At 42.8% G+C, this 27521-nt stretch overlaps 1 protein-coding gene across 4 annotated transcripts in view; it reads right to left on the bottom strand.

The window, feature by feature from the left end:
- The window catches only part of tenm1 (teneurin transmembrane protein 1), a 246029-nt gene that overhangs the window by 41951 nt on the left and 176557 nt on the right, over window positions 1-27521 (bottom strand). For all 4 annotated transcript variants that reach the window (XM_055870047.1, XM_055870059.1, XM_055870067.1 and 1 more), the window contains exons 15-22: window positions 25952-26168; window positions 20042-20161; window positions 17310-17571; window positions 16182-16449; window positions 13896-14039; window positions 13370-13619; window positions 12621-12641; window positions 11306-11538 (exon numbers count right to left, since the gene is read on the bottom strand). In XM_055870047.1, coding sequence (XP_055726022.1) covers window positions 11306-11538; window positions 12621-12641; window positions 13370-13619; window positions 13896-14039; window positions 16182-16449; window positions 17310-17571; window positions 20042-20161; window positions 25952-26168 — 1515 coding nt within the window. The remainder of the gene's footprint in view (window positions 1-11305; window positions 11539-12620; window positions 12642-13369; window positions 13620-13895; window positions 14040-16181; window positions 16450-17309; window positions 17572-20041; window positions 20162-25951; window positions 26169-27521) is intronic.

Below are 27521 nucleotides of genomic sequence, written 5' to 3'. Positions count from 1 at the left end.
TGTTTTTGTGCTGGTCGAGGGCAGTCAGGTCTGGAGTGAACCAAGGGCTATATCTGTTCTTAGTTCTGCATTTTTTGAACGGGGCATGCTTATCTAAGATGGTGAGGAAGTTACTTTTAAAGAATGACCAGGCATCCTCAACTGACGGGATGAGGTCAATATCCTTCTAGGATACCCGGGCCAGGTCAATTAGAAAGGCCTGCTCGCAGAAGTGTTTTAGGGAGCGTTTGACAGTGATGAGGGGTGGTCGTTTGACCGCGGACCCGTAGCGGATACAGGCAATGAGGCAGTGATCGCTGAGATCCTGATTGAAGACAGCAGAGATGTATTTGGAGGGCAAGTTGGTCAGGATAATGTCTATGAGGGTGCCCATGTTTACGGATTTAGGGTTGTACCTGGTGGGTTCCTTGATGATTTGTGTGAGATTGAGGACATCTAGCTTAGATTGTAGGACTGCCGGGGTGGTAAGCATATCCCAGTTTAGGTCACCTAACAGAACAAACTCTGAAGCTAGATGGGGGGCGATCAATTCACAAATGGTGTCCAGGGCACAGCTGGGAGCTGAGGGGGGTCGGTAGCAGGCAGCAACAGTGAGAGACTTATTTCTGGAGAGATTCATTTTTAAAATTAGGAGTTCGAACTGTTTGGGTATGGAGTAGATTGCAACTCCTCCCCCTTTGGCAGTTCTATTTTGACGGAAAATGTTATAGTTGGGTATGGAAATCTCTGAATTTTTGGTGGCCTTCCTAAGCCAGGATTCAGACACGGCAAGGACATCAGGGTTGGCAGAGTGTGCTAAAGCAGTGAGTAAAACAAACTTAGGGAGGAGGCTTCTGATGTTGACATGAATGAAACCAAGGCTTTTTCGATCACAAAAGTCAACAAATGAGGGTGCCTGGGGACATGCAGGGCCTGGATTTATTATGACACATTATGACACATTGGGGATGTGAAGATGATTGTATAACCAAAAAAAACAACCTAACACAATTTACTAAATGTAATACTGCCTGTTAATAGTATAGCCAGACGAGTTAAGAGTATAGTTGGCATAAAAACGCATAATCCAAAGCCCTTTCTCTTAGTGTCCTATTTATGCAACACAACGTAATGCAGCAGGATGCACAAAATGAGGATAAATCCAAGGCTGGCTGAGCTGACAGTGATGAACTGATGTTGTGGTTTCATGGTTCAGGGAGCTATTATAATTAATAGTTCTAATGTTTTATGTGCTTCTGGGGACAGTGCAAAAACCGTGGGACTGAGGAGAGTGTCAATACAACATCAATATCAATGAAGGCCCAAACAGTAGTGCATGTATGGACTGCAGCTGCTTCAGAATGACTGCATCTGTATCTGTGACAGCCAGTAATACCCATTATTCCTGAAGGTTAATGCCACGCCGTGGAGTACCGCAGCCTCTCTTCCTCTCACCTACCGTTGCAGATCTGTAAGCCATGACACACTTAAATCCTGTTAGCAATACACTATTCTGCTCCCTCCCAGCCTGGGTGCCCTGATTTAGGAACAGTTTCATCGCTCGTCATGGTTTTACAGTAACATCTTTATTTTGATTTGGCTGTCATCATTTACTCCCATGTGACAAGACACACACACAAAAACAAATAAACTGGCTGCATGGGACCGAGGACCGTGTCACATGTTGCTGAAACAGCCCAGTAAAGGCCTGTACGTTGAAGGGGGGTCATTCCACCTTCAAAAGCACAAGAAAGAGGATTTCAACAGCCCCCATCTCAGATTGGTCTGAAATAGTTTCTGTTGTTGAGTTGCGGCTCAGAGTATTATTTCGTTATCCTATGTAAAGTATTCCCAGTGAATTTGTTGACCCCCCCCCCCCTTTCAGAGATATCTGTCATATAATAGGGATCGGCCACATTTTTTCAATTTTCGCCTAAAATTACATATCCAAATATAACTGCCTGTAAATCAGGCCCTGAAGCAAGGATATGCATATTCTTGGTACCATTTGAAAGAAATCACTTTGAAGTTTGTGGAAATGTGAGAGGAATGTCAGAGAATATTACACATTAGATCTGGTAAAAGATAATACAAAGAAAAAAACAACCATTTATTTATATATATTTTTTTACCATCATCTTTGAAATGCAAGAGAAAGGCCATAATGTATTATTCCAGCCCAGGTGCAATTTCGATTTTGGCCACTAGATGGCAGCAGGTTATGTGCAAAGTTCCAATAAACCATTGCATTTCTGTTCTAAATGTTGTATCAAGACTACCCAAATGTGCCTAATTTTTTTATTAATAACTTTTCATGTTCAGAACTGTGCACTCTCCTCAAACAATAGCATGGTATTCTTTCACTGTAATAGCTACTGTAAATTGGACAGTGCAGTTAGATTAACAAGAATTTAAGCTTTCTGCCAATATCAGATATGTCTATGTCCTGGGAAGTTTTCTTGTTACTTACAACCTCATGCAAATCGCATTAGCCTACGTTAGCTCAACCGTTCCACAGGGGACCCACCAATCCTGAAGAAGATTTATAAGTTGTTTGATTTATGTTCCATCCTACAGCCTAATATTACCAAGTTCTGTTCCAAGTTTATTGCTGTTCCAAGTAAATTTGTTAAAGAACAACGACCCCTATTTGAAACAGTGGCCAGGTAAACAAAACCAAAGCATGGGTTTCTATCATACGTTGTCCATAGACTGCTTAAAGAAACTAATATGTAATTTGGGTGAACTATACATTTTACATAAAAAATAAATCATCTAATAGTAGGAACAGCACCATCTAGTGGTCAGAACAGGTGGGTCTAATCGGGTGGTCTAATCGGGTGGGTCTAATCCTGAATGCTGATTGGTTAAAACTGCACTCCAGCCAGTGTCTATTCCACAAATTACTACCAGCTAAATCTAGGATGTTAAAAAGCCTATTTACTCTGTTCCTTCTAACTGCGCAATCCACTGTCTCATCAGCCCATCCAAGCAATCTATAAACTTGATCTCCACTATAAAAAGCATCAAGAGATTATCTCACATTTCTTTAGACAAACATTTAGTTTTTCAACAGCAGAGATTTGTATAAACCTTGCTGTCTGTCTCTCCGACATTTGCAACATTGTTTCAATATTCAAATTTGATCTCCTGCTGTCCCATAGTAATGAACGTGTCATGACGAGCCAGACAGGTGAACAGCGTTTCTCAGCCAGTCTAAATCATGAATCAGCTGGCATTTTTATGGATTTATACAAAGAAATGTCAATTGAAAAAAGGTAAAATGAAATGAAGTGCAGATAATGAAAGAGATTTGCGTCAGTTCAAATCTGGCATCAGGACAAAATGTGATTCATAGTCACCGAATATATTTTAAGTATTTTAATTAAACTCAAACGATAAATGGTAAATGCAATTTTCGTATATACGGGTTCACTGTATCTCCGCGCAGGGTAGATCAGAGAACTGTGGAATGTACTCAAATAGTAGTTTTATACTATGACAATTTTATTCTCAACTTGTCCAGTTGGCCTATCATAGTAGAGTTTTAGCATGGTTAATACTCTTGCTCCTCCTTTGTGGGCCCCCGAACTTGTCCAAGCCCCTTGGCGTTTTCCTTCTCCACATCTGGTTGTTGGGTAGATTAGATCCGTCTTATGTCTGTCGATTCTACACTGAAACAGTTCCTAATATGGTATTGTCCAGTATTCTAAACTCCTGGTTGGTCTAGAGAGATGCACCCCTCCCCTCTCCAGACTGTCCACAGATTTTATGGCCTGTGTTGGTCAGTCCTTACACCTACACACACACACCCCTCTGTATTGTTTGTTTGTGTGTGTAACAAAACAATATTCCTCTTCAACCAATATGCTAACAGCCTATAGTGCATAAACATAAATCCTAACAATAATTTTGAGTCTTTCCAGCTTCAGTTTGAAGTGATTGTGTTAGCGGTCTTGTTAGCTAGCTCCTCTGAACAACAGTGTCCTGACGAGTGAGCACATTTTCTATGCCAGGTGAAATCGCGCTTCATTAGCTCATTGTTAAGGATGTATCCAAATAAATGTCACTAAAAAACAGCTTAAACAAATGCAAAGGCAGCTACGTTGCTGTTATTCTGGCTGCACTTTTTGAAGTGACTGTAAATTAACTGTATTTGGCTAGCTAGCAAGCAAGGGATAAGAATGTTGCCAGACAGTTTGGCATTGGAACATTTTGAACAAGCAACTGGGTCGCACCCATAGATACAGAACAACAAGATTGAACAACTGGGTCGCGTTAGAGCGAACAACCAGCCAGCTTGTGTAGCAACCCTAGATTTGTGTCGGGACTATATCTTGTGGAAGGATGAAATAAATTCATCAAAATAACGTTTTTAATGAAAATATGCCAATCATTATTTGAATATGTTGGCAGCCCACTGTATAAAAGTGATAATCCCCTCAAAGCCTGTGTTTGGAGGATATATCCTCCAAACACTGGCTTCTCAGGCATTATCACTTAATTATACAGTACCAGTCAAAAGTTTGGAAACACCTACTCATTCAAGGGTTTTTCTTAATTTTTTTTTCTACATTGTAGAATAATAGTGAAGATATCAGAACTATGAAATAACACATATGTAATCAAGTAGTAACCAAAAAGTGTTTTAGATTTTATATTCAAAGTAGCCACCCTTGCCTTGATGACAACTTTGCACATTCTTGGCATTCTCTCAACCAGCTTCATGAGGTAGTCACCTGGAATGCTTTCCCAACAGTCTTGAAGGAGTTCCCACATATGCTGAGCACTTGCTGGCTGCTTTTCCTTCACTCTGTGGTCCAACTCATCCCAAACCATCTCAATTGGGTTATGGCCGGGTGATTATGGAGGCCAGGTAATCTGATGCAGCACTCCATCACTCTCCTTGGTCAAATAGCCCCTACACAGCCTGGAGGTGTTTTTTGGGTCATTGTCCTGTTGAAAAACAAATGACAGTCCCACTAAGCGCAAAACAGATGGGATGGTGTATCGCTATAGAATGTTGTGGTAGCCATGGAGGTTAAATGTGCTTTGAATTCTAAATAAATCCCTGACAGTGTCACCATCACACCTCCTCCATGCTTCACAGTGGGAACCACACATGCAGAGATCATCCGTTCACCTACTCTGTGTCTCACAAAGACACGGCGGTTGGATACAAAAATCTCAAATTTGGACTCATCAGACAAAAAAAGGACAGACTTACAATGGTCTAATGTCCATTGCTCCTGTTTCTTGTCCAAGCAAATCTCTTCTTATCGTTGTCCTTTAGTAGTGGTTTCTTTGCAGCAATTCGACCATGAAAGCCTGATTCAAGCAGTCTCTTCTGAACAGTTGATGTGTCTGTTACTTATTTGCATTTATTTGGGCTGCAATCTGAGGTGCAGTTAATTGCTGATTTCTGAGGCTGGTAACTCTTATGAACTTATCCTCTGCAGCAGAGGTAACTCTGTGTCTTCCTTTCCTGTGGCGGTCCTCACGAGAGCCAGTTTCACCATAGGGCTTGATGGTTTTTGCGACTGTACTTGAAGAAACGTTAAAAGTTGTTAAAGTTTTCCACAATGACTGACCTTCATGTCTTAAAGTAATGATGAACTGTTGTATCGCTTTGCTTATTTGAGCTGTTCTTGCCATAATATGGACTTGGTCTTTTACCAAATAGAGCTATCTTCTGTATACAAACCCTACCTTGTCACAACACAACTGATTGGCTCAAATGCATTAAGAAGGAAAGAAATTGCACAAATTAACTTTGAACAAGACACACTTGTTAATTGAAATGCATTCCAGGTGACTACCTCATGAAGCTGGTTGAGAAAATGCCAAGCATGTGCAAAGCTGTCATCAAGGCAAAGGGTGGCAACTTTGAAAAATGTCAAATATAAAATATATTTGGATTTGTTTAACACTTGTTTTGGTTACTACATGATTCCATATGTGTTATTTCATAGTGTTGATGTCTTCACTATTATTCTACAATGTAGAAAATAGTAAAAATAAAGAAAAACCCAGGTATGAGTAGGTTTGTCCAAACTTTTGACTGGTTCTGTACAACAGGTGGGTCTAATCTTGAATGCGGATTGGTTAAAACCGCATTCCAGCTGGTGTCTAAGTTACCACCAGCTAAATCTTTGATGTTAAAATGCATATTTACTCTGTTCCACCTGACTGCGCAATCCACTGTCTCATCAGCCCAGCCAAGCAATTTATAAACTTGATCTCCACTATAAAAAGCAGCTAGACATTGTCTCACATTTCTTTTAGACTAAAATTTAGTTTTCAACAGCGGAGATTTGAAAAACCTTGCTGTCTGTCTCTGTCACGCCCTGATCTGTTTCACCTGTCCCTGTGATTGTCTCTACCCCCTCCAGGAGTCGCTTATTTTCCCCAGTGTATTTATCCCTGTGTTTCCTGTCTCTCTGTGCCAGTTCGTCTTGTATGTTAAGTCAAGTCAACCAGTGTGTTTTTTCCCCGTACTCCTTTTCTATTCTCTTTTGCTAGTCTTCCTGGTTTTGACCACTGCTTGACTCTGGACTACTTTCCTGCCTGCCTGATCATCCTGCCTGCCCTGACCTTGAATCTACCTGCCCTTCGGTACCTATTGGATTCTGAACTGGTTTTGACCTTTTGCCTGTACACAACCTTTTGCCTGTTCTCTTGCCTACCCCTTTTTGGATTAATAAACATTGCAAGACTCCAACCATCTGGGTCTCGCCTTGTGCCTTGATAGTCTCTCCGAAATCATGAATCAGCTGGCATCATTTTTATGGATACATACAAAGAAATATCAATAGAAAAAGGTCAAACAAAACAAAGTACAGCTAGTTTGCAGTCTTTCCATCTTCAGTTTGAAGTGATTCAGTTAGCTGTGTTGTTGGCTAGCTCCTCTGAACAACAGTGTTCAACAGTGAAGAGGCGACTCCGGGATGCAGTTGACAGTTCCTCTGTCAAGTGTCTGTTATTTTGCCCATCTTAATCTTTTCTTTTTATTGGCTAGTCTGAGATATGGCTTTTTCTTTGCAACTATGCCTAGAAGGCCAGCATCCCGGTGTCGCCTCTTCACTGTTGACGTTGAGACGGGTGTTTTGCCGGTACTATTTAATGAAGCTGCCAGTTGAGGACTTGTGAGGTGTCTGTTTCTCAAACTAGACACTCTAATGTACTTGTCATCTTGCTCAGTTGTGCACTGGGGCCTCCCACTCCTCTTTCTATTCTGGTTATGTCCAGTTTGCACTGTTCTGTGAAGGGAGTAGTACACAGCGTTGTACAAGATCTTTGGTTTCTTGGCAATTTCTCGCATGGAATAGCCTTCATTTCTCAGAACAAGAATAGACTGACGAGTTTCAGAAGAAAGTCCTTTGTTTCTGGCCATTCTGAGCCGGTAATCGAACCCGCTGATGCTCCAGAGACTCATCTAGTCTAAAGAAGGCCAGTTGTATTGCTACTTTAATCAGCACAACAGTTTTCAGCTGTGCTAACATAATTGCAAAAGGGTTTTCTAATGATCAATTAGCCTTTTAAAATGATAAACTTGGATTAGCTAACACAACATGCCATAGGAACACAGGAGTGATGGTTGCTGATAATGGGCCTCTGTACGCCTATGTAGATATTCCATTAAAAAAACTGCCGTTTCCAGCTACAATAGTCATTTACAACATTAACAATGTCTACACTGTATTTCTGATCAATTTGATGTTATTTTAATGGACAAAAAATGTGCTTTTCTTTCAAAAACAAGGACATTTCTAAGTGACCCCAAACTTTTGTACGGTAGTGTAGGACCATAAATAAATAAATTAGATTTATTTAAAAAATTTAGTTCCCCATGATAGGACAATAAATAAATTAGGTGTATAATTTATTTTAAAATGCTGCTCCACCATGATAGGATAATAAATAAGATGTATAATTCATTATAAAATGTATATCCCTCATCTGCACAAAATTGAAAGCTCTCTCACGACACCTGTTCACAGACATACATTGGTTCTGGGATATGCAACCATTTCCTTTCTCACTCACTTAATGCCACACTTTCCTAAACACCAAAACACACACACCATCCATCTCAATACATTCACACATATCCACATACTGTGCCTTCTGTCTGCTGTGTTTTTATCTCCACCATGTTGAATTAGTGCTTTTGTGTTCCAATTAGTTATATTTGAAGATATATAGAAAAGCTATATGTTTTGTTGTTGTATTATTACAATCCATACCAAGGCTAGTATTGTGTGCTTCATTTTTAGAATAGCCATGGAGTAGTCTTTTTGTCTCTGAACAATTGGTTATCAATATACATTTTATTGACTACGAGAGCTACGCGTTTTCTCCGTCATGTTTGGGTGTTGCTTGTATTTGTAATATTTGTCAATACATTTCTCTAGTCTTATAATTTGTTTTGTGTTGTTATCCAGATTGAAGGTTATTACCCACCAGATTGTGAAGTGCTAATATTTAGTCTAACTTACTGATACTGAATATTACATTTTTATCTTAAAGTGATCTACATTGCTGTGTTCAGTCCGCCATCTTGCCATCCCATCCTCATGTCTTACTCATTATTAGAAAAAAGATATTAGGTACTATTTTTTATTGAATATTTATATGAGGCCTATACATTAAAATAGCCAATTTGGGTAAAAATCAATTAGCTTAATTTCTCAGAGATATATTTCAACAAAATAATGTTACAGGAATGCTAATCTTATCTGGTTCTAACTACATAAATTATTTCAAAACAATCTGAGATGGTGGGTGTCATGGCTTGCTGCAATGACATTGAACAAACCAGGGGTAAGTCAGTTATTGGGACTGTGTGTGATGGACCCTGATGTGGTGACTGTGTGTTATCACCTGATAATGTAGGGGTGGGCAATACATTTGTTTCGAGGGCCACATCGGGATTTAAAAATTCAGCCAAGGGCCACAAAGATTTTTTGGGGGAACGATTTGTTCGTCAAAAGCAATTTGTGGGCTAGAAAAAAGGCAGTTATTTGAAAATGTAGAGGTCCATTATAATTTCCACATACTTTCTATCTAGTTTTAGATGTTCAAGAGTGGCCTGGAGTGTTTTTTTACCCAAAATAATAGTCCCCCCATTTATTTTATTATTATTATAATTTTAGATTTTTTTTACTCAAACCTCCCCCGGATCCATACCGCAAGCACATTCAATTTGGTCCGTGGGGCCGTATGTCGCCCACCCCTGTGATAAGGGCATTACTCTGGCGTCTACGGGGCCTGGTTTCAATGGTATTGTGTATTGGAGGAGCAGCAAAATTAATTTCCATTGCTGCCATACTGTACTGTGTGGTCTAACTAAGCTCCACCCAGCCCAGATGATAAGGCTGAAAGAGAGGTTGAGGGAGAAGCGGAGGGGGAGAGAGGAGGGGTAGGGGAGGGGCAGGCACATAGCTGGAATTAATAGCGTCTCAACACTGGCGCCAAAAAATCATGCCCGGGCTGAAGCCAGTCTAAATGATGTGCTCACATTGCTCTGAGCCTAATTTGGCTCTTACACATGTTCACTGTAGAGAGGAGACTGCAGACAGGAATTTCAACCCCGACAAAAAGGAGAGACACTCTGTTTGAACTTCAAAGCCGCCGCTGTTTGAGAACCGAAAATGAATGGGATCATCATTGGTGGACAAACCAATTTCAAGGACTTTCTATTGACAAGACAGAAGCACATTGAACCTCTGCTAATATCAGTCAATATTCAGACCCCGAATCATAATACTTCTCAGGTTCAGAAAAGGGCTGGTTGCTGAATGCATATACAGTGCCTTCAGAAAGTATTCATAGCCCTAGACTTATTCCACATTTTGTTCTAAATAGATTTTAATGAGAAAGTGAAAACATGTTTTTAGAAATGTTAGCAAATTTATTGAAAAAGAAATAGAGAAATATTTAATTTACGTATGTAGTCACACCCCTGAGTCCAATCATGTTAGAATCACCTTCGGCAGTGATTACAGCTGTGAGTCTTTCTGGGTAAGTCTCTAAGAGCTTTGTACACCTGGATTGTACAATATTTGCACATTGTTCTTTTATAAATTCTTAAAGCTCTGTCAAGTTGGTTGTTGATCATTGCTAGACAGCTATGTTAAAGTCTTGCCATAGATTTTAATGCCGATTTAAGTCAAAACTGTAACTAGGCCACTCAGGAATATTCAACGTGTATATTTGTCCTTGTGTTTTAGGTTATTGTCCTGTTGAAAGGTGAACTTGACTCCCAGTGTCTGTTGGAAAGCAGACTGAATCAGGTTTTCCTCTAGGATTGTGCCTGTGCTTAGCTCTATCCATTTCTTTTTACCCTAAAAAAACTCCCCAGTCTTTGCCGGTGATCAGTATACCCATAACATGATGCAGCCACCACCATGCTTGTAAATATGAATAATGATACTCAGTGATGTGTTTTGTTGGACTTTCCCTAAACATAATGCTTTGTATTCAGGAAATAAAGTTAATTTCTTTGCCACATTTTTTCACAGTTTTACTTTACTGCCTCATTGCAAACAGGTTGCATGTTTTGGAATATTTGGATTCTGGTACAGGCTTCCTTCTTGTCACTGTCATTTAGGTTAGTACTGTGGAGTAACTACAATGTTGTTGATACACCCTAAGTTTTCTCCTATCACAGTCATTAAACTCTGTAACTGTTTTAAAGTCACCATTGGCCTCATGGTGAAATCCCTGAGCGGTTTCCTTCATCTCCGTCAACTGAGTTAGGAAGGACGCCGGCATCTTTCACTATGCTCAAAGGGATGTTCAATGTCTGCTTTTTAAAAAACTTTTACCTGTCTACCAATAGGTGCCCTTCTTTCTGAGGCATTGGAAAACCTACCTGGTCTTTGTGGTTGAATCTTTTTGAAATTCACTGCTCGACTGAGGGACCTTAGAAATAATTTTATGTGTGGGGTACAGAGATGAGGTACTCATTCAAAAATCATGTTAAACACTATTATTGCACACAGAGTGAGTCCATGCAATAAAGAGGTTGACTGAAGACATTTCAGCTTTTCATTTGTAATAATTTGTAAAAACAAATATATATATAATTCCACTTTTACATTATGGGGTATTGTGTGTAGGCCAGTTACACAAATCTGTAACACAACAAAATGTGGAAAAAGTCAAGGGGTGTGAATACTTTCTGAAAGCACTGTAAAAAGCTGTGTTCTTTTAAATCTCACAATTCACAAAATACAATTTATTCAGCAAAATTTCAAATTGAAAGCAATGTTTTTTAGGATTATAGACTAATTGCTATATTAAGGTAATGATGAAGCTGTACCTCTGGGGTTGTTGAGGGAGGCCTCGGTGGCTTTGCCCCCGTCTCCACAGTGGCCCTGGTCGAAGGGGGTGCACTGGTCCCCAGTCCCTGCCACCACCTCCATGTTCTTGGCCAGGTCCTTCGGCTCTGTGAGGGTCCTGAGTCTGTAGACCCTCCTGCTGCTGGTGTCAGACAGGTAAAGAAGCTCCCTTACTGGGTCCATGGCCAGGTAGTACTTATGGGCTGGGCTCGTGCTGAAAAGAACAGACTTGTGAGCAAAATGTTACCTAGTCATGTAGGTCTAAAGTACCAAAAACATGAACAATGTACTGTTTGTATGAAATACACATATACAGTACTGAGTAATCTTCAAAGAGCTGGCTTTTATCACTAAACACCAGTTCAGTTGCCTCCGACAGTCTTTCATATTAAATGGTTGCTCAAGAGGAACCACGTCATCAGCTCCGACATTAAAATCTCGCTGACGTGAAACAAACATCTGCCAACCAAAGATAGACTCCATCTTTTCATCAGAAGTTATTATTACAATCCTTACAGCGCTAATTATGACAGCTGTATCACCTTTACAGTTGATTCACTGCAACTGAAAGGGGACTGAAATCCTGACAAAATGATGGAGGCAACCTAAGTGCCTGTGTAATATGAGCCCTGACAGAGTGTAAGAGCTATGTGTGATGGCGTGCTTCCTTGTGAACTCTCTGTAAATATTAAGCTATGATTATAGATGCTGATTCAGAAAGGAACATTACTCATCTCAGGCTTTAGCTGAATGTGCCATCCCATACAAGCAGTGAGGAAAAAAGCACAGCTAGTTCAGTGATTTTTTTTTACAGGCTTTGATTGAGAAAGAATCAATTGCGAACATGACAGCTGCTTGAAAAGATGAATCATATCTCTGGGAGAGATGAGAGCCTGTTCGTTTGGGGGAGAGAGTATGAGAAGCCTATCCCAACACAACAGTGTTACACAGGCCTTCAGCGGGGCGCTCTCCCATCTAAACACACATGAAAGGCTGGGGCTTGTCTATGATAAGAGGCACCCTTTAAAGACCTCGCCTCGTTTGTATTTTTCTCCAAAGTATTTCTCTCCATTTCTGATCCCTGCTACTTTTATTTCCAGGTCAATACACTTCCATATTGACTGACTCTCCTCACTTCTAATCCTGTATTCTGTAACCAAATGAGAACGTCTTCTTTCATCCATGAAAGGGAGGCTGGCGGTTTGCAACTGAAGCATCGCTCTCTTCATGCAGCAGTGTCATAAAAACAGTTTTGAGGAAAATACATTATGAATGAATATGGTATTGAAAACGTACCTGTGCCTGATATCTCGATTCCTAGCAGCGTTGTATTAAAGAGATAGAAAGACAGTATTAGTTCTTATCCTTGGAGAAATGTCTCTTCTTCGATCCATGATTACACTTATGAAAGCATTTCAATGAAACTTTTCTGTTCAGTTTGTTTGTGTACTGTGTGCACAATAGATTACTTATTTTCTAATCTTTTTCCATTTGATCTTGAAAATTGAACAATCATAACAACAACAGCAAAATATTTGGGCAACTAGCACTACAACAACTTTTATTATACTGTATATGTCAAATGCTTCAACCTCAAATAGTGCTTGTGATAATGTACAAATACATAAAAACATAAAAACACTGAAAAACATATTTAAAGATGCACTATGCAGAAATGGCTTCGCCATTTCCTGGTTGCTAAAATTCGAATAGTTCGCCTAATTTCAGTTCATGTGACAAAACAAGCAAGTATAGTGCAGAGAATCATTTTACCATCTAAACCGCTGTGAAGTATATTTTCCATAACCAAAACTATTGTATTTTCAACCTTTTAGACCTGGCGTACAAATCTGAAAGTAAAAGGCGCAAAAACTAAACTTAAGAACAGGAAAAATAGAAATAGCGCACATAGAACAGATCTATCACTTCGTAGACTTGCTTTCAATGAGAATGGCATATCTATAACATATATTTCCATGTGCATTTGGTTGGGTCGCCCAAAAAGTTACATATTGCTGCTTTAACTGTTAGTCTTAACGTGTCACCTCAGTTCTAGAATGCTAATAGCAAATCCGTTGGGTAGAATCCTTCTGATGAAGTTGAAGTCGCCAATGTAGATGCTGCCGTCGGAGCCACAAGTGATAGCGACAGGAGCGTAGAGCTTGCTGCCCAGGGCAGGCCCGTTACAGTTGGGGCAGGGGATGGTGCGCACGTTCCCCGTCCCCATCACTGTGTGGATGACTGGAGGTTGCTGGGAGATGAAAATGTTCTCTCCATTCCCTTTGTGTAGGACACCTGGAGTTTAAGGACAACTAGCAATTATAATCCAATCCAGAGGAATGACTAGTCCTTCCTGGAATCTTCAAAGTTCAACAAGGCCAAGAATAATGCATTGTACTAGTCTATATCAAGTAATTTAAAAAGGAAGTTAAAAAAATGATAGTTTGGCAAGAATGCCTTCACAATATTCCTACTGGATAACCAGGTAGGAAATAGTGTCAGGTCAGGTAGGCTTAGGGTAAAGTACTGTTGAATGGAATTGTGATACAGAGGAACAGGCAGAGCCCTTACCGCTTTGGAGGTTAAGGATGTGGTGCTTGTCCAGGGACCAGCCCCCTAGGTTGGAGGCAATCATCTCAAAGCCCTGCAGCTGAGCCATCCTTCTCTCCCACACAATGTAGTCAGCACATGACTCATACTCATAGCCTACAGAGACTGGAACACAATAGACCACTAGGCCGTTAATGTGACGCCACCAATGCATTCATTATGCTGTTGTTATTGCATTTACAAAGAGACATACCTGGAAAACAACAACCCCTAATGCTTTTGTGATGGTGCGGCTAGCTCCTGCACAGTGTACAATTGCTTGAATATGTAGTTGCTGTGGTCAAGGCAGAGGCTGGAACGATGCAGCACGGTGGTTATAGCGGAGCCTGGATGTGTGCTAACAATGTGCGAGTCTCCGGAGCCTTTTTAATGCATCACTGATACCATCATGCTCTGCTGCATCCACCCAGTATGTGTACATGCTCACGCAATTTTTGTCACTCTGTCTTGCTGTCTCTCTCTCTCTCTTCCTCTCTCACCCACACAAACACATGCGAAGGAAGTACACGCAAACACACACACACACACACACACACACACACACACACACACACACACACACACACACACACACACACACACACACACACACACACACACACACAACAAGCAGGACATAGTCAGTTACACAGAGTAGCTACAGGCTCCTGCCTGTCTCACCATGATAGATCAGCCTGTTACTATCGGCAACGGAGAGAGGGATGGTGAGGAGGAAGGAGGGAGAGAAAGCGTGAGAGAGAGAGCTCAATTCCCACTGGTACATAAAGATAAATGAATAAATTAGAGCCTGTCTCATTTCCTTATCTCTTCCTCTGGTTTCGTGTGGATGAAAATATGTTTGCCCCATAACAAAATGTGTGTTTTGAATTTGAATTTAGTTTGGATGTTGTTCCTAATTGTGTCATGTGTTCGGTCCGTAACATCTCCAGGACTTCCTATTTATATCACAGACTATTAACCACAGTGCATCATATACACCATCAAGGAGCTGAATACACACAAATTAAATCGTGCATTCAGTGAGAAAGGATTCCAATGCATGCACACCAGCCAGGCAATCAAGAAACACTCTGCTATCTGATAGTAATACATGGAGCAATCAAGAGAGAAATCCTCATAGTGTGAAGGAGATAAGAGTACCCAGCTAGCACATGATGTTCTGAGAACCATATGTTTCTTAGAGCTTGGTGAACATGTGGTTATCTTATGGTTATTTTGCATACAACCTTCCTACAATGTTCTGGGAATGGAGCAAGATAGTTGTTTGGCTTGGGAACATTCTCAGCCCTTTTAAGGAACTTGACAGAATAAAGTTATTTTCTTGGTATTTCGTTACTTTAACAGAACATTTCCTAAAAGTCTAAACATGGTTACATTTAATTAACATTTTTAGTAATGTTCTATGAACGTTCTCCAACTGGTTTGACATTGGGAATGTTCTCAAGTAGTTCAGAGAAAGTCATGAAACAATGTTCTCCTGTGGGAATTTCAGTAGTTCAGCATAACGTTTTCGGAAGGTTTCCTCAAGTAAGTAATTCAAAAACCTCAAAATAACCTATAATTTCCGATCTCAAAACGGTAATAAAACCTACCAGGAAACATTTCAAGGAGCCATAGTAAAACGTTCTCAGAACCTCCTTGCAACTAAACATTTTAGTTCCCAGAACAGGTGAAATGTTCACTTCCGTTTTCAGAACATTTAATTAAACTACTTTCAGATTTACCGGTCAGGAACCTTCCCAGAACCAATGGGAAACCAAAAACATACGTTCCCACAACTTCCAAGGAACCAAATGTGCTAGCTGGGTCTCTCCTGCTTTCTATTCCATTTAGATTTGTAACACTCTCTCCATCAAGAGCTGGTGCTCCCAATAGGCAGACGGCACACTAAATCAACCACTGATATAGAGTTTATATGTGGCCCTTCAAAAATCTCTCAGGCTTTCATACTACTGACCATTAACACACTGACAATCTCTTTAGAGCTCTGTGTGATTGTATTATCTAAAGATAAAGTATAACAAAAGTAACATGCTGTTCTTCTGTTACACTGTTGAACATTATACTGTCTTTATAGATTTGTATCTTCCGTTAGCTACAGATTGTCTCTCGTAGTTACCCAATGGAGAATGCTTACTTGCTTTCATCCCTTGGGTGTAAATTGTCAAAGGAGTGAAATACAGCACATTATATTTGCCATATAGGAAATCTGAAAGCAGATGATTCAAGTGCCTCATACTGTCTTACCCAAAGCTTGGGCCAGGCCCAACACTTTCTGCCCATAGACATCAGTCTTGTTCCAGGCCAGGACATAGACCAGGTTGGGGGCAGCAGGGAACCACTTCTGGAAGAGGCGTCCCTCGATGGCGGAGGATACGTGCACCTTAACGAGGCCAGTGGGGATGATGGAGTGGGTTAAGATGATGCGTAACAGAGACTTGTAGCCAGGGGAGCGGGTGCTCAGGTAGCTGAGCTTTAAGAAACTGCCAGGGATGGTGATCTCCTCTTGGACAGCCTGAGGAAGAGGAGAAAGCATTTCACCTGCTGTTATTACATGCTATTGGTAACTAGGAGTTGGAAAGGCTTCAAAAGCCCCAAGGATACAGACTGTACGTATAGAAAACTTTTAAAACTTTTTCAGCAAAATAATTTTTGATCACTCAGTGTTTGTACTCGCTTCAAGATATACTTGCACGTACTGTATATCACTTTCTTGAAACCAAATCAAAATAACAATACTTGACACTTTTTTAAACTTTGAACATTCTTTGTAACACTATGCCTCTGGAATACAACATAGCAACTATATATCCTATATCATTAGCAACGTACAGGAGGACATTTTAATTACTGCTGATGATCTAACCCCCACTCCCACCCTTCACTGCTCACAGATTCAATCATTCTGAACTGGGTCCTCATTAAAATCACTATCAGTTTCATTATCTTCCACAACAAACTAGGACGTCTAGTCATCTACACACTGCAAAACACAGTTCCAAAGAGGTAGGAATATCAGGGGAATCGGGGGAGAAAATAGCAAGCAGATGGCAGCTCTGTGAATAAAGCGCCCCGGCAACTGATTAGTGTGAGATTCTAAGATGATTCACAGGTACAATATGAGCCTGCTGGAAATTTGACACGGTGCGGGAAGAACGCAAAAAAATACATTTCAATATCCTACTAAAGAAAAATGGAGGAATTGGAATAAAAACGACCATTTATCACTTACACCTGGAAGTCATCATAACATGATATTCCGAGTAGAGTATAGGTTGTAATTGAAAGCTGAGTGAGTACCACTGGGACTTAATACTGTATATTACCATATATATTATGTTTATTACTGGCTGGTGGGTGGGCAGTCCACTGTACCTGCAGCTCAGGGATGGCAGGGCCTCGCTCCTCACAGGTGCTGGCGAAACGGGTGAGAGGGGAGGGGAGGACGATTGGGTAGGGACTGACAAGGTTCTTCAGGTCACATACAGGGGGGCGAGACTCCACCCTCGCCATGGTGACCTTCTCTACAACGACAAACTGGTTCCATGGTAACCAGACGGTGCGTTTCTGCATGAGGAAGGGAGCCCTCTGGAAGATCAGGGAAACTGAGATTCCCCCTGCAGCCACCAGGTCAAAACTACAGGAACAGAATCAACACAAATCAGAGCAAGACTATCTCAGCATCATAAGCCAGTTTACTATAGTATCCATGTCACGCCCTGACATTAGAGAGCCTTTTTATGTCTCTATTTGGTTAGGTCGGGGTGTGATTAGGGTGTGCATTCTAGTTTTTCTATTTATTTGTTCCCAATCAGAGGCAGCTGTCTATCGTTGTCTCTGATTGGGGATCATACTTAGGCAGTCTTTTTCAACCTTTAGTTTGTGGGATCTTGTTTGTGTGTAGTTGCTTTCTGCACTGCATGTAGCTTCACGTTCGGTTGTGGTTTATTGTTTTTTCGTGTTCATCAAAATAAATGATGTACGCTTACCACGCTGCACCTTGGTCTGATTCTTCCATCAACGGGCGTGACAATCCACTAGCGGTGTAACGAACCGTAGTTGATTCGTGATCCGTACGGATCACCCCTCACGATTCGACACGCATGTGAACCGCGGATCAATTGCAAAGTTTAACCATCATAGTGTGAAATACAGTTCGACTTCCGCTGTTACTTTTTAAAGTAATAATTCCCTAAATCTCGATGCAGAGCTGCAGTGAAAAGATAAAGACAAGACAGATATGTGCTGTGTTTTACTCTTTTATTTATTTATTTATTTATTTATTTTACCGTTATTTTACCAGGTAAGTTGACTGAGAACACGTTCTCATTTGCAGCAACGACCTGGGGAATAGTTACAGGGGAGAGGAGGGGGATGAATGAGCCAATTGTAAACTGGGGATTATTAGGTGACCATGATGGTTTGAGGGCCAGATTGGGAATTTAGCCAGGACACCGGGGTTAACACCCCTACTCTTACGATAAGTGCCATGGGATCTTTAATGACCTCAGAGAGTCAGGACACCCGTTTTAACGTCCCATCCGAAAGACGGCACCCTACTCTGAAGCCTGAAGGATGATTTGATTATTGTTAAAAAGCAGTTGTGTGTACTGTTCACGTGAACTGGGCATGTTGAATCCCAATGCATCAAACCTGGATGCTCGTGTTGCAAAAAGCAAAGAAGAAAAAATAGCAGTGACAGCCATGGCTAGCGGAGCTGAAGAACTGGAAAAGCTTCCCGCTTCATTTAAGTCTCATGTATGGGAGCATTTTGGCTTCCCTGTCAAATATGAGGTCAGAAGAAAGGTGGTGGGCAACACCATTACGGTGTGTAGGCATTGTGCCACAAGAAAGCCGTATGATCATGGAAATACATTGAGCATGGCCACACATTTAAAGCGTCATCACCCTGGTGTGTCAGTGACGGGAGCCAACTCAGCCAAGAGACAACAACTTCTCACTGCGACATTTAAGCAGCCCTTTGCTGCAGAATCCGACCGGGCTGAAGCCATCACCAAATCTATTGGGATGTTTATCACTGCAGACATGAGGCCATACTCTGCTGTGGAAAACAAAGGGTTTAAAAATATGGTGAAAGTGCTTGAGCCACGCTACGAAATCCCTTCGCGCACCCACTTCATTATGAAGATCTTTATGCCAGATCTTTATGAACAGGAAAATATCAACATTGAGCACTGAACACTGAAACTGCACTGTCTGTCCATGATCCTACCTCTGAAAACAATCCATGACCTCAAGTGAGGAAGACAGCACCATCACTAGAGATGTCAAGGCTGCCATTAGAGAGGACCTGAACCCCAGATACCCCGCTAATGTACAGGACTACCTTCATAGATCTACTGCACTGGATCCAAGGTTCATGCCACAGAGCCAACAGGAGCAGACTCAGAGGCATCTCCTCCACAAAATAATTCGGCCATGAAGGAGCTTCTCGGGGAGACCTTTGCGAGCAAGGACACAGGCAAGACGTTTGCCAACACCATCAAAGAGGAGGTGGCATCCTACAAGGCAGCAAGTGGCATTCCAGTGGTTGGTGATCCACTGGCATGGTGGAAAAGCAATGTGTGTAAAGACCCTCACATTTCCATGATGGCAAGATGCTACCTGGCTGTGCCTGGCACTTCAGTTCGTAGCGAGAGGGTGTTCTCCACGGCAGGAGACATAGTGACTGCAAAGAGGACTACCCTCTCCCCAGACAATGTAGACATCCTCATCTTTTAAAAAAATAATTTGAAGTTATAAGCTCAGGTCTGCTTTGCTTTCTTTCTTAACTTTTTTTTGATAATGTGGACATGGGCTATTTTTTCATTCACTATTGTTCAAAGGAAGAAAGTATCATGCCTCATATTGCACTTTAATTTAACAATTGAGTATTGAATATTTTGTTTTAATATTTTATTTAAACATCGAAAAGTTCCTTGCTTTAAGTGTTCTTTAAGTAATAAATGGAAAGCAAAGTTATAATTGTCTCCCTCTTTATTTTTGCTGATCCGAAAAATGATCCGATCCGTGACTCAAAACTGTGAGTTTTGTGATCCGTTGCACCACTATTATCCACATACAATTCTTGACCACTGTCTACCTACCTGCCATCCTGGCGACTGACAGAGAAGCCGAATTCGGGGTACTGCTGGAAGCTGATGTTCACCCCCACCAGTGGGGTCCCGTCTACTGCCACCACCTGCCCCCGGATCACTGAGGCTCGGCTAGGAGAGAGCAGGGTTTATTTCACTGGGTAAATACATTCTACTATAACAAGTTAAGAGTTTTCCAGTTCAGTTGACAATGCAATAGTGCTATATCCATACACTGTGGTAGCTTACAAATAGCTACATAGAACAGGATCTGTACTTCAGTGGCAATTATACACTGAACAAAAATATACATGCAAAATGTAACAATTTCAAAGATTTTACTGCATTACAGTTCATATAAGGCAGTGGTTCCCAAACTTTTTATAGTCCGTACCCCTTCAAGCATTCAACCTCCAGCTGCGTACCCCCTCTAGTACCAGGGTCAGAGCACTCTCAAATGTTGTTTTTTTCCATCATTGTAAGCCTGCTACACACACACACTATACGATACTTTTATTAAACATAAGAATGATTGTGAGTTTTTGTCACAACCCAGCTTGTGGGAAGTGACAAAGAGCTCTTATAGGACCAGGGCACAAATAATTATATAAAAATAATTAATAATTTTGCTCTTTATTTAGCCATCTTACATACAAAACGTTATTTGATCATCAAAAATTGTGAATAACTCACCACAGGTTAATGAGAAGGGTGTGCTTGAAAGGATGCACAAAACTCTGCAATGTTGGGTTGTATTGGAGAGAGTTTCAGTCTTACATAATTTTCCACACACAGTCTGTGCCTGTATTTAGTTTTCATGCTAGTGAGGGCCGAGAATCCACTCTCACATAGGTATGTGGTTGCAAAGGGAATCAGCATCTTAACAGCGTGATTTGCAAAGGAAAGAAACTCTGAGCACAGCCCTTTCCAGAAATCTGGCAGTGGCTTCTGATTAAATTCAATTTTCACAGAACCGCTTGTGCAATTTCGATGAGGCTCTCTTGTTCAGATATCTGTAAGTGGACTGGAGGCAGGGAATGAAAGGGAAAACTAATCCAGTTGTTTGTGTCGTTCGTTTCAGGAAAGTACCTGCGTAATTGGACACCCAGCTCACTCAGGTGCTTCGCTATATCACATTTGACATAAGTCCGTAAGCTTGAGTTCATTTGCACACAAAAAAATCATGCAATGATGGAAAGACCTGTGTGTTGTCCTTGTTAATGCAGACAGAGAAGTGCTCCAAATTCTCAATCATAGCCTCAATGTTGTCCCGCATATTGAATATAGTTGCGGAGAGTCCCTGTAATCCTAGATTCAGATCATTGAGGCGAGAAAAAATTCCCAGATAGGCCAGTCGTGTGAGAAACTCATCATCATGCAAGGAGTCAGACAAGTGAAAATGATGGTCAGTAAAGAAAACTTTAAGCTCATCTCTCAAATCAAAAAACGTGTCTGTCACGATCGTGTGGCGGATTGACGGACCAAAATGCAGCAGTTGGAAAATATGCCATCTTCTTTTATTATAACACGAAGATGAACACGACACAAAAACACTTTAACAAAACAACAAAATAACAAAACGACCGTGAAGCTACAAACGTTGTGCACATACAAACAGGCTACAAACGTTCTTACATAGACAACACTAGACATATACACTCAACACAAAACCATCTACTACACCCCATAACCCCTTTACCAAATAAACACCCAAAACCAACAAAACATAAACATTACCCATGTCACACCCTGACCTAACTAAAATAATAAAGAAAACAAAGAATAATAAGGCCAGGGCGTGACATAACCCCCCCCTTGAGGCGCGAACTCCGGGCGCACCATACACAGTCTAGGGGAGGGTCTGGGTGGGCTCCCCTCCACGGTGGCGGCTCCGGCTCTGGTCGTAGTCCCCACGTCACCACAGTACCTAACCACCTCCTAGGCTTCCTCCAAACGACCCCCCTCCACATTAACCCCATTGCATTAAGGGGGAGTTCCGGACTAAGGGACAGCTCTGGACTAAGGACCAGTACCAGGGTAAGGGGCAGTACCAGGGTCAGGGGCAGTACCAGGATAAGGGGCAGTACCAGGGTAAGGGGCAGCACCAGGGTAAGGGGCAGCACCAGGGTAAGGGGCAGCACCAGGGTAAGGGGCAGCTCCAGGGTAAGGGGCAGCTCCGGACTGAGGAATGGCAGCTCCGGACTGAGGGACTGCAGCTCCGGACTGAGGGACTGCAGCTCCGGACTGAGGGACGGCCCATGGCTGGCTGACAGATCTGGCTGCTCATGGCTGGCTAACGGATCTGGCTGCTCATGGCTGGCTAACTGATCTGGCTGCTCATGGCTGGCTGACGGATCTGGCTGCTCATGGCTGGCTGACGGATCTGGCTGCTCATGGCTGGCTGACGGATCTGGCTGCTCATGGCTAGCTGACGGATCTGGCTGCTCATGGCTAGCTGACGGATCTGGCTGCTCATGGCAAGCTGACGGATCTGGCTGCTCATGGCTAGCTGACGGATCTGGCTGCTCATGGCTAGCTGACGGATCTGGCTGCTCATGGCTAGCTGACGGATCTGGCTGCTCATGGCTAGCTGACGGATCTGGCTGCTCATGGCTAGCTGACGGATCTGGCTGCTCATGGCTAGCTGACGGATCTGGCTGCTCATGGCTAGCTGACGGATCTGGCTGCTCATGGCTAGCTGACGGATCTGGCTGCTCATGGCTGGCTGACTGATCTGGCTGCTCCTGTCTGGTTGGCGGCTCTGGCAGATCCTGTCTGGTTGGCGGCTCTGGCAGATCCTGTCTGGTTGGCGGCTCTGGCAGATCCTGTCTGACGGACGGCTCTAGCGGCTCCTGTCTGGCTGGCGGCTCTAGCGGCTCCTGTCTGGCGGACGGCTCAGTGGGCTCATGGCAGACGGGCGGCTTTGCAGGCTCATGGCAGACGGGCGGCTTTGCAGGCTCATTGCAGACGGATGGCTCAGATGGCGCTGGGGAGACGGATGGCTCAGATGGCGCTGGGGAGACGGATGGCTCAGATGGCGCTGGGGAGACGAGCAGTTCAGTCAACGCTGTGCAGACGGCAGACTCCTGCCGGCTGAGGCGCACTGTAGGCCTGGTGCGTGGTGCCGGGACTGGTGGCACCGGGCTGGAGACACGCATCTCAGGGCTAGTGCGGGGAGCAGCAACAGGACGCACAGGACTCTGGGGACACACAGGAGGCTTGGTGCGTGGTTTAGACACTGGTGGTAAAAGGCTGGAGACACGCACCATATAGCTAGTGCGTGGAGGAGGCACTGGTGGTACTGGGTTGGGGCGGGGAGGTGGCGCCGGAAATACCGGACCGTGCAGGCGTACTGGCTCCCTTGAACGCCGAGCCTGCCCAACCTTACCTGGTTCTATGCTCCCCGTCGCCTGACCAGTGCGGGGAGGTGGAATAACCCGCACCGGCCTATGTAGGCGAACCGGGGACACCATGCGTAAGGCTGGTGCCATGTACGCCGGCCCGAGGAGACGCACTGGTGACCAGATGCGTTGGGCCGGCTTCATGACATACGGCTCAACGCTCAGTCTAGCCCGGCCGATACGTGGAGCTGAAATGTACCGAACCGGGCTATGCACGCGTACAGGAGACACCGTGCGCTCTACTGCGTAACACGGTGTCTGCCCGTACTCCCGCTCTCCACGGTAAGTACAGGAAGTAGGCGCAGGTTTCCTACCTGACTTCGCCACCCTCCCTTTAAGGCCCCCCCCAAGAATTTTTTGGGGTGTACTCACGGGTTTCCAGCCTTGTCTCCGTGCTGCCTCCTCATATCGCCTCCTCTCGGCTTTCGCTGCCTCCAGCTCTTCACGAGGGAGGCGATATTCTCCAGGTTGATCCCAAGGTCCATCTCTTTCCAATTCGTCCTCCCAACTCCAGAGATCCTGTGTAGGTAGGTCCTGTTGCCGCCTTCCATGCCGCTTGGTCCTATGGTGGGTAATTCTGTCACGATCGTGTGGCGGATTGACGGACCAAAATGCAGCAGTTGGAAAATATGCCATCTTCTTTTATTATAACACGAAGATGAACACGACACAAAAACACTTTAACAAAACAACAAAATAACAAAACGACCGTGAAGCTACAAACGTTGTGCACATACAAACAGGCTACAAACGTTCTTACATAGACAACACTAGACATATACACTCAACACAAAACCATCTACTACACCCCATAACCCCTTTACCAAATAAACACCCAAAACCAACAAAACATAAACATTACCCATGTCACACCCTGACCTAACTAAAATAATAAAGAAAACAAAGAATAATAAGGCCAGGGCGTGACAGTGTCAATACTTTGCCCCTTGATAACCAACGCACTTCTATGTTGTAGAAGCATTACATGGTCGCTGCCCATATCATTGCATAACGCAGAAAATACACGAGAGTTCAGGGGCCTTGCTTTAACAAAGTTAACCATTTTCACTGTAGTGTCCAAAACGTCTTTCAAGCTGTCAGGCATTCCCTTGGCAGCAAGAGCCTCTCAGTGGATGCTGCAGTGTACCCAAGTGGCGTCGGGAGCAACTGCTTGCACGCGTGTTACCACTCCACTATGTCTCCCTGTCATGGCTTTTGCGCCATCAGTACAGATACCAATACATCTTGACCACCAAAGTCCATTTGATGTCACAAAGCTGTCCAGTACTTTAAAAATATCCTCTCATGTTTCCAGTGGTTTGCAGACAAGGATGTCTTCCTTAATTGACCCCCCATAAACGTAATGGACATATACCAGGAGCTGTGCCAGGCCCGCCACGTCTGTTGACTCATCCAGCTGTAACGCATATAATTCACTGGCTTGTATGCAAAGCAGTAATTGTTTCAAAACATCTCCTGCCATGTCACTGATGCGTCGTGAAACAGTGTTGTTTGATGAAGACATTGTCTGTATAGTTTTTTTGGCCTTATCCACCAGAATTGTCCCGGCTATATCCGAGGCAGCAGGAAGAATTAAGTCCTACACAATAGTATGGGGCTTACCTGTCCTAGACACTCGGTAGCTCACCATATAAGACGCTTCTAGCCCCTTCTTACTAACGGTATCTGTAGCTTTTCTACATGTCTTACTACTTATTTTTCAAATTGTCATGTTTCGTTTCTAAATGTCTCTGCAAGAGTGAATGTTTCCTGTGAGAGAGTAACGGTTAATGTGATTTGATGTTAATTATTTTACTAGGCTACCTGTATTTGACATTGTGCTGTTATTATGCTCGCCAGAGGTAGCCTGACTGCCATTAGGTACCGAGATGAGATCCTCAGACCCCTTGTGAGACCATATGCTGACACATGCACATTTGTGGCCTGCTGGAGGTCATTTTGCAGGGCGCTGGCAGTGCACCTCCTTGCACAAAGGCGGAGGTACCGGTCCTGCTGCTGGGTTGTTGCCCTCCTACGGCCTCCTCCACGTCTCCTGATGTACTGGCCTGTCTCCTGGTAGCGCCTGCATGCTCTGGACACTACGCTGACAGACACAGCAAACCTTTTTGCCACAGTTCGCATTGATGTGCCATCCTGGATGAACTGCACTACCTGAGCCACTTGTGTGGGTTGTAGACTCCGTCTCATGCTACCACTAGAGTGAGAGCACCGCCAGCATTCAAAAGTGACCAAAACATCAGCCAGGAAGCATAGGAACTGAGAAGTGGTCTGTGGTCACCACCTGCAGAATCACTTCTGTTTTGGGGGGTGTCTTGCTAATTGCCTATAATTTCCACCTTTTGTCTATTCCATTTGCACAACAGCATGTGAAATTTATTGTCAATCAGTGTTGCTTCCTAAGTGGACAGTTTGATTTCACAGAAGTGTGATTGACTTGGAGTTACATTGTGTTGTTTAAGTGTTCCCTTTATTTTTTTGAGCAGTGTATAATATACTCTACCTGCTGTCGAACGGGATGTCTCCAGGGAAGACATGGGTGCTGTCCTTCCCAACCAGGAAGTGGACACGGTCATAGAAGAGGCGTGAGAGGAGCGAGGCGAAGGGGGTCTGGCTCTGCTGGATCAGGTCTAGGGGGTCCGGGGAGCCCTGGCACAGAGGCCCACTGTGACAGCTCGACTGCTGGCAGCAGTCCGGGTCCACACAGTCCGTCAGGCCATCTACAACACAATAACACAACATCATCACAGCTAAGTCTACACTGTACAGTATCTCAGGCTCACAATGTAATACAGGTGGGAGAGTTAAATAACATTCAAAGCACAGAGGACCATGTGAAATTGAGATAAAATCTCTCAAGTGGTTTGAAACTGTAAATCAAATTTCCAAATTATAAAGAATAAATCGATAATGTTTCTCCTAAGTGGGAGTACATCCACTCCACCCTATTGAGCCTTTAACACACAGTAATCAAGATGTCTTGCTGTGATGATTTAAACTTGAAAAACGTGGAGATACTGATGAATAACAATATATCTAGCAGCTAGATATATTGTTATTCATCAGCATCTCCACTTCAATGAATAATTGTCATTTTGAGAGTGAAGAACTGAGAAAAAAACAGAATTCAGGAAAATATAAAGAGTGCCTATTTGAAAGCTAGGAAAAAATTATGAGTAGCTCACGACATGTTTCATAATTTAAAAGTAGCTCTCATGCTAGAAAAGGTTGGAGACCCCTGATCTAGATCATTTCTGACAAGGAGCAAAATGCACTTCTGATTTATACAGTCTCAATACAGTACATGTATACTGCACTTACCGCTCTATAATTGCAATATAGTGCCTTCCTAATTATGTTCTCTTTAATGTCTAATACAATGTGGGTCTGAGCAAAGGCAGCGCGCATTGGTTCCATTAAATCCATAGACTCCTCTCACACAGCCAGTTTCAGTAGTGCTTAAGTGAATGCTGACATTCATCACAGCAAAATTGCATTGGTAATTAAAAGCAGAATAATGTCTCTTTGTCTTTTGTACACACCTTCCGCGATATGTAAACATGCTTTCTCATAACACGTTTTAAAAGTGTGGTTACTTATATCAGAGATGGCAAATATAAGTGCAATGTGGAATTAATTCTGAATAAAGTGTTACAGTAAGTATGTGTACAGAATATAATAAGGTAGGAACTATACTAAGGTAATGTAATAAGATAGTAACTATATTAACATAATGTAACAAGGTGTAATGATACAATATGTGCCAAATAAAATTGACAAGCTTAAATTCAGTAAACTACTGGCTAACACAACAGCATAACTACTGGGCCGAGAGCCATAATATGCCCATTCAGTGCTGGATTGCCAAAGTAAGGGAGGCACTGTGCCCAGCAGGCCTGGAATTTCGTGATTTTAGGGGCAAGGCCATTTGGCCTTCAAGAGTTGCTGAATCTGCCAGGGCACCAAGGCCATTAACCAAAATAGCTGTAACGATGTACGCTGAGAGTCGGGAAGCAAGTTCAGGGAGTAAATACATTTAATAAATAAACGAACACGAACAGCGCACCGGCATG

The sequence above is a fragment of the Salvelinus fontinalis genome, chromosome 2 (genome assembly GCF_029448725.1).
Source record: "Salvelinus fontinalis isolate EN_2023a chromosome 2, ASM2944872v1, whole genome shotgun sequence".
In the NCBI taxonomy this organism is placed as follows: domain Eukaryota; kingdom Metazoa; phylum Chordata; class Actinopteri; order Salmoniformes; family Salmonidae; genus Salvelinus; species Salvelinus fontinalis.
Note: the sequence above shows the minus strand (reverse complement) of the source record. Positions and strands in the feature narration are given on the sequence as shown.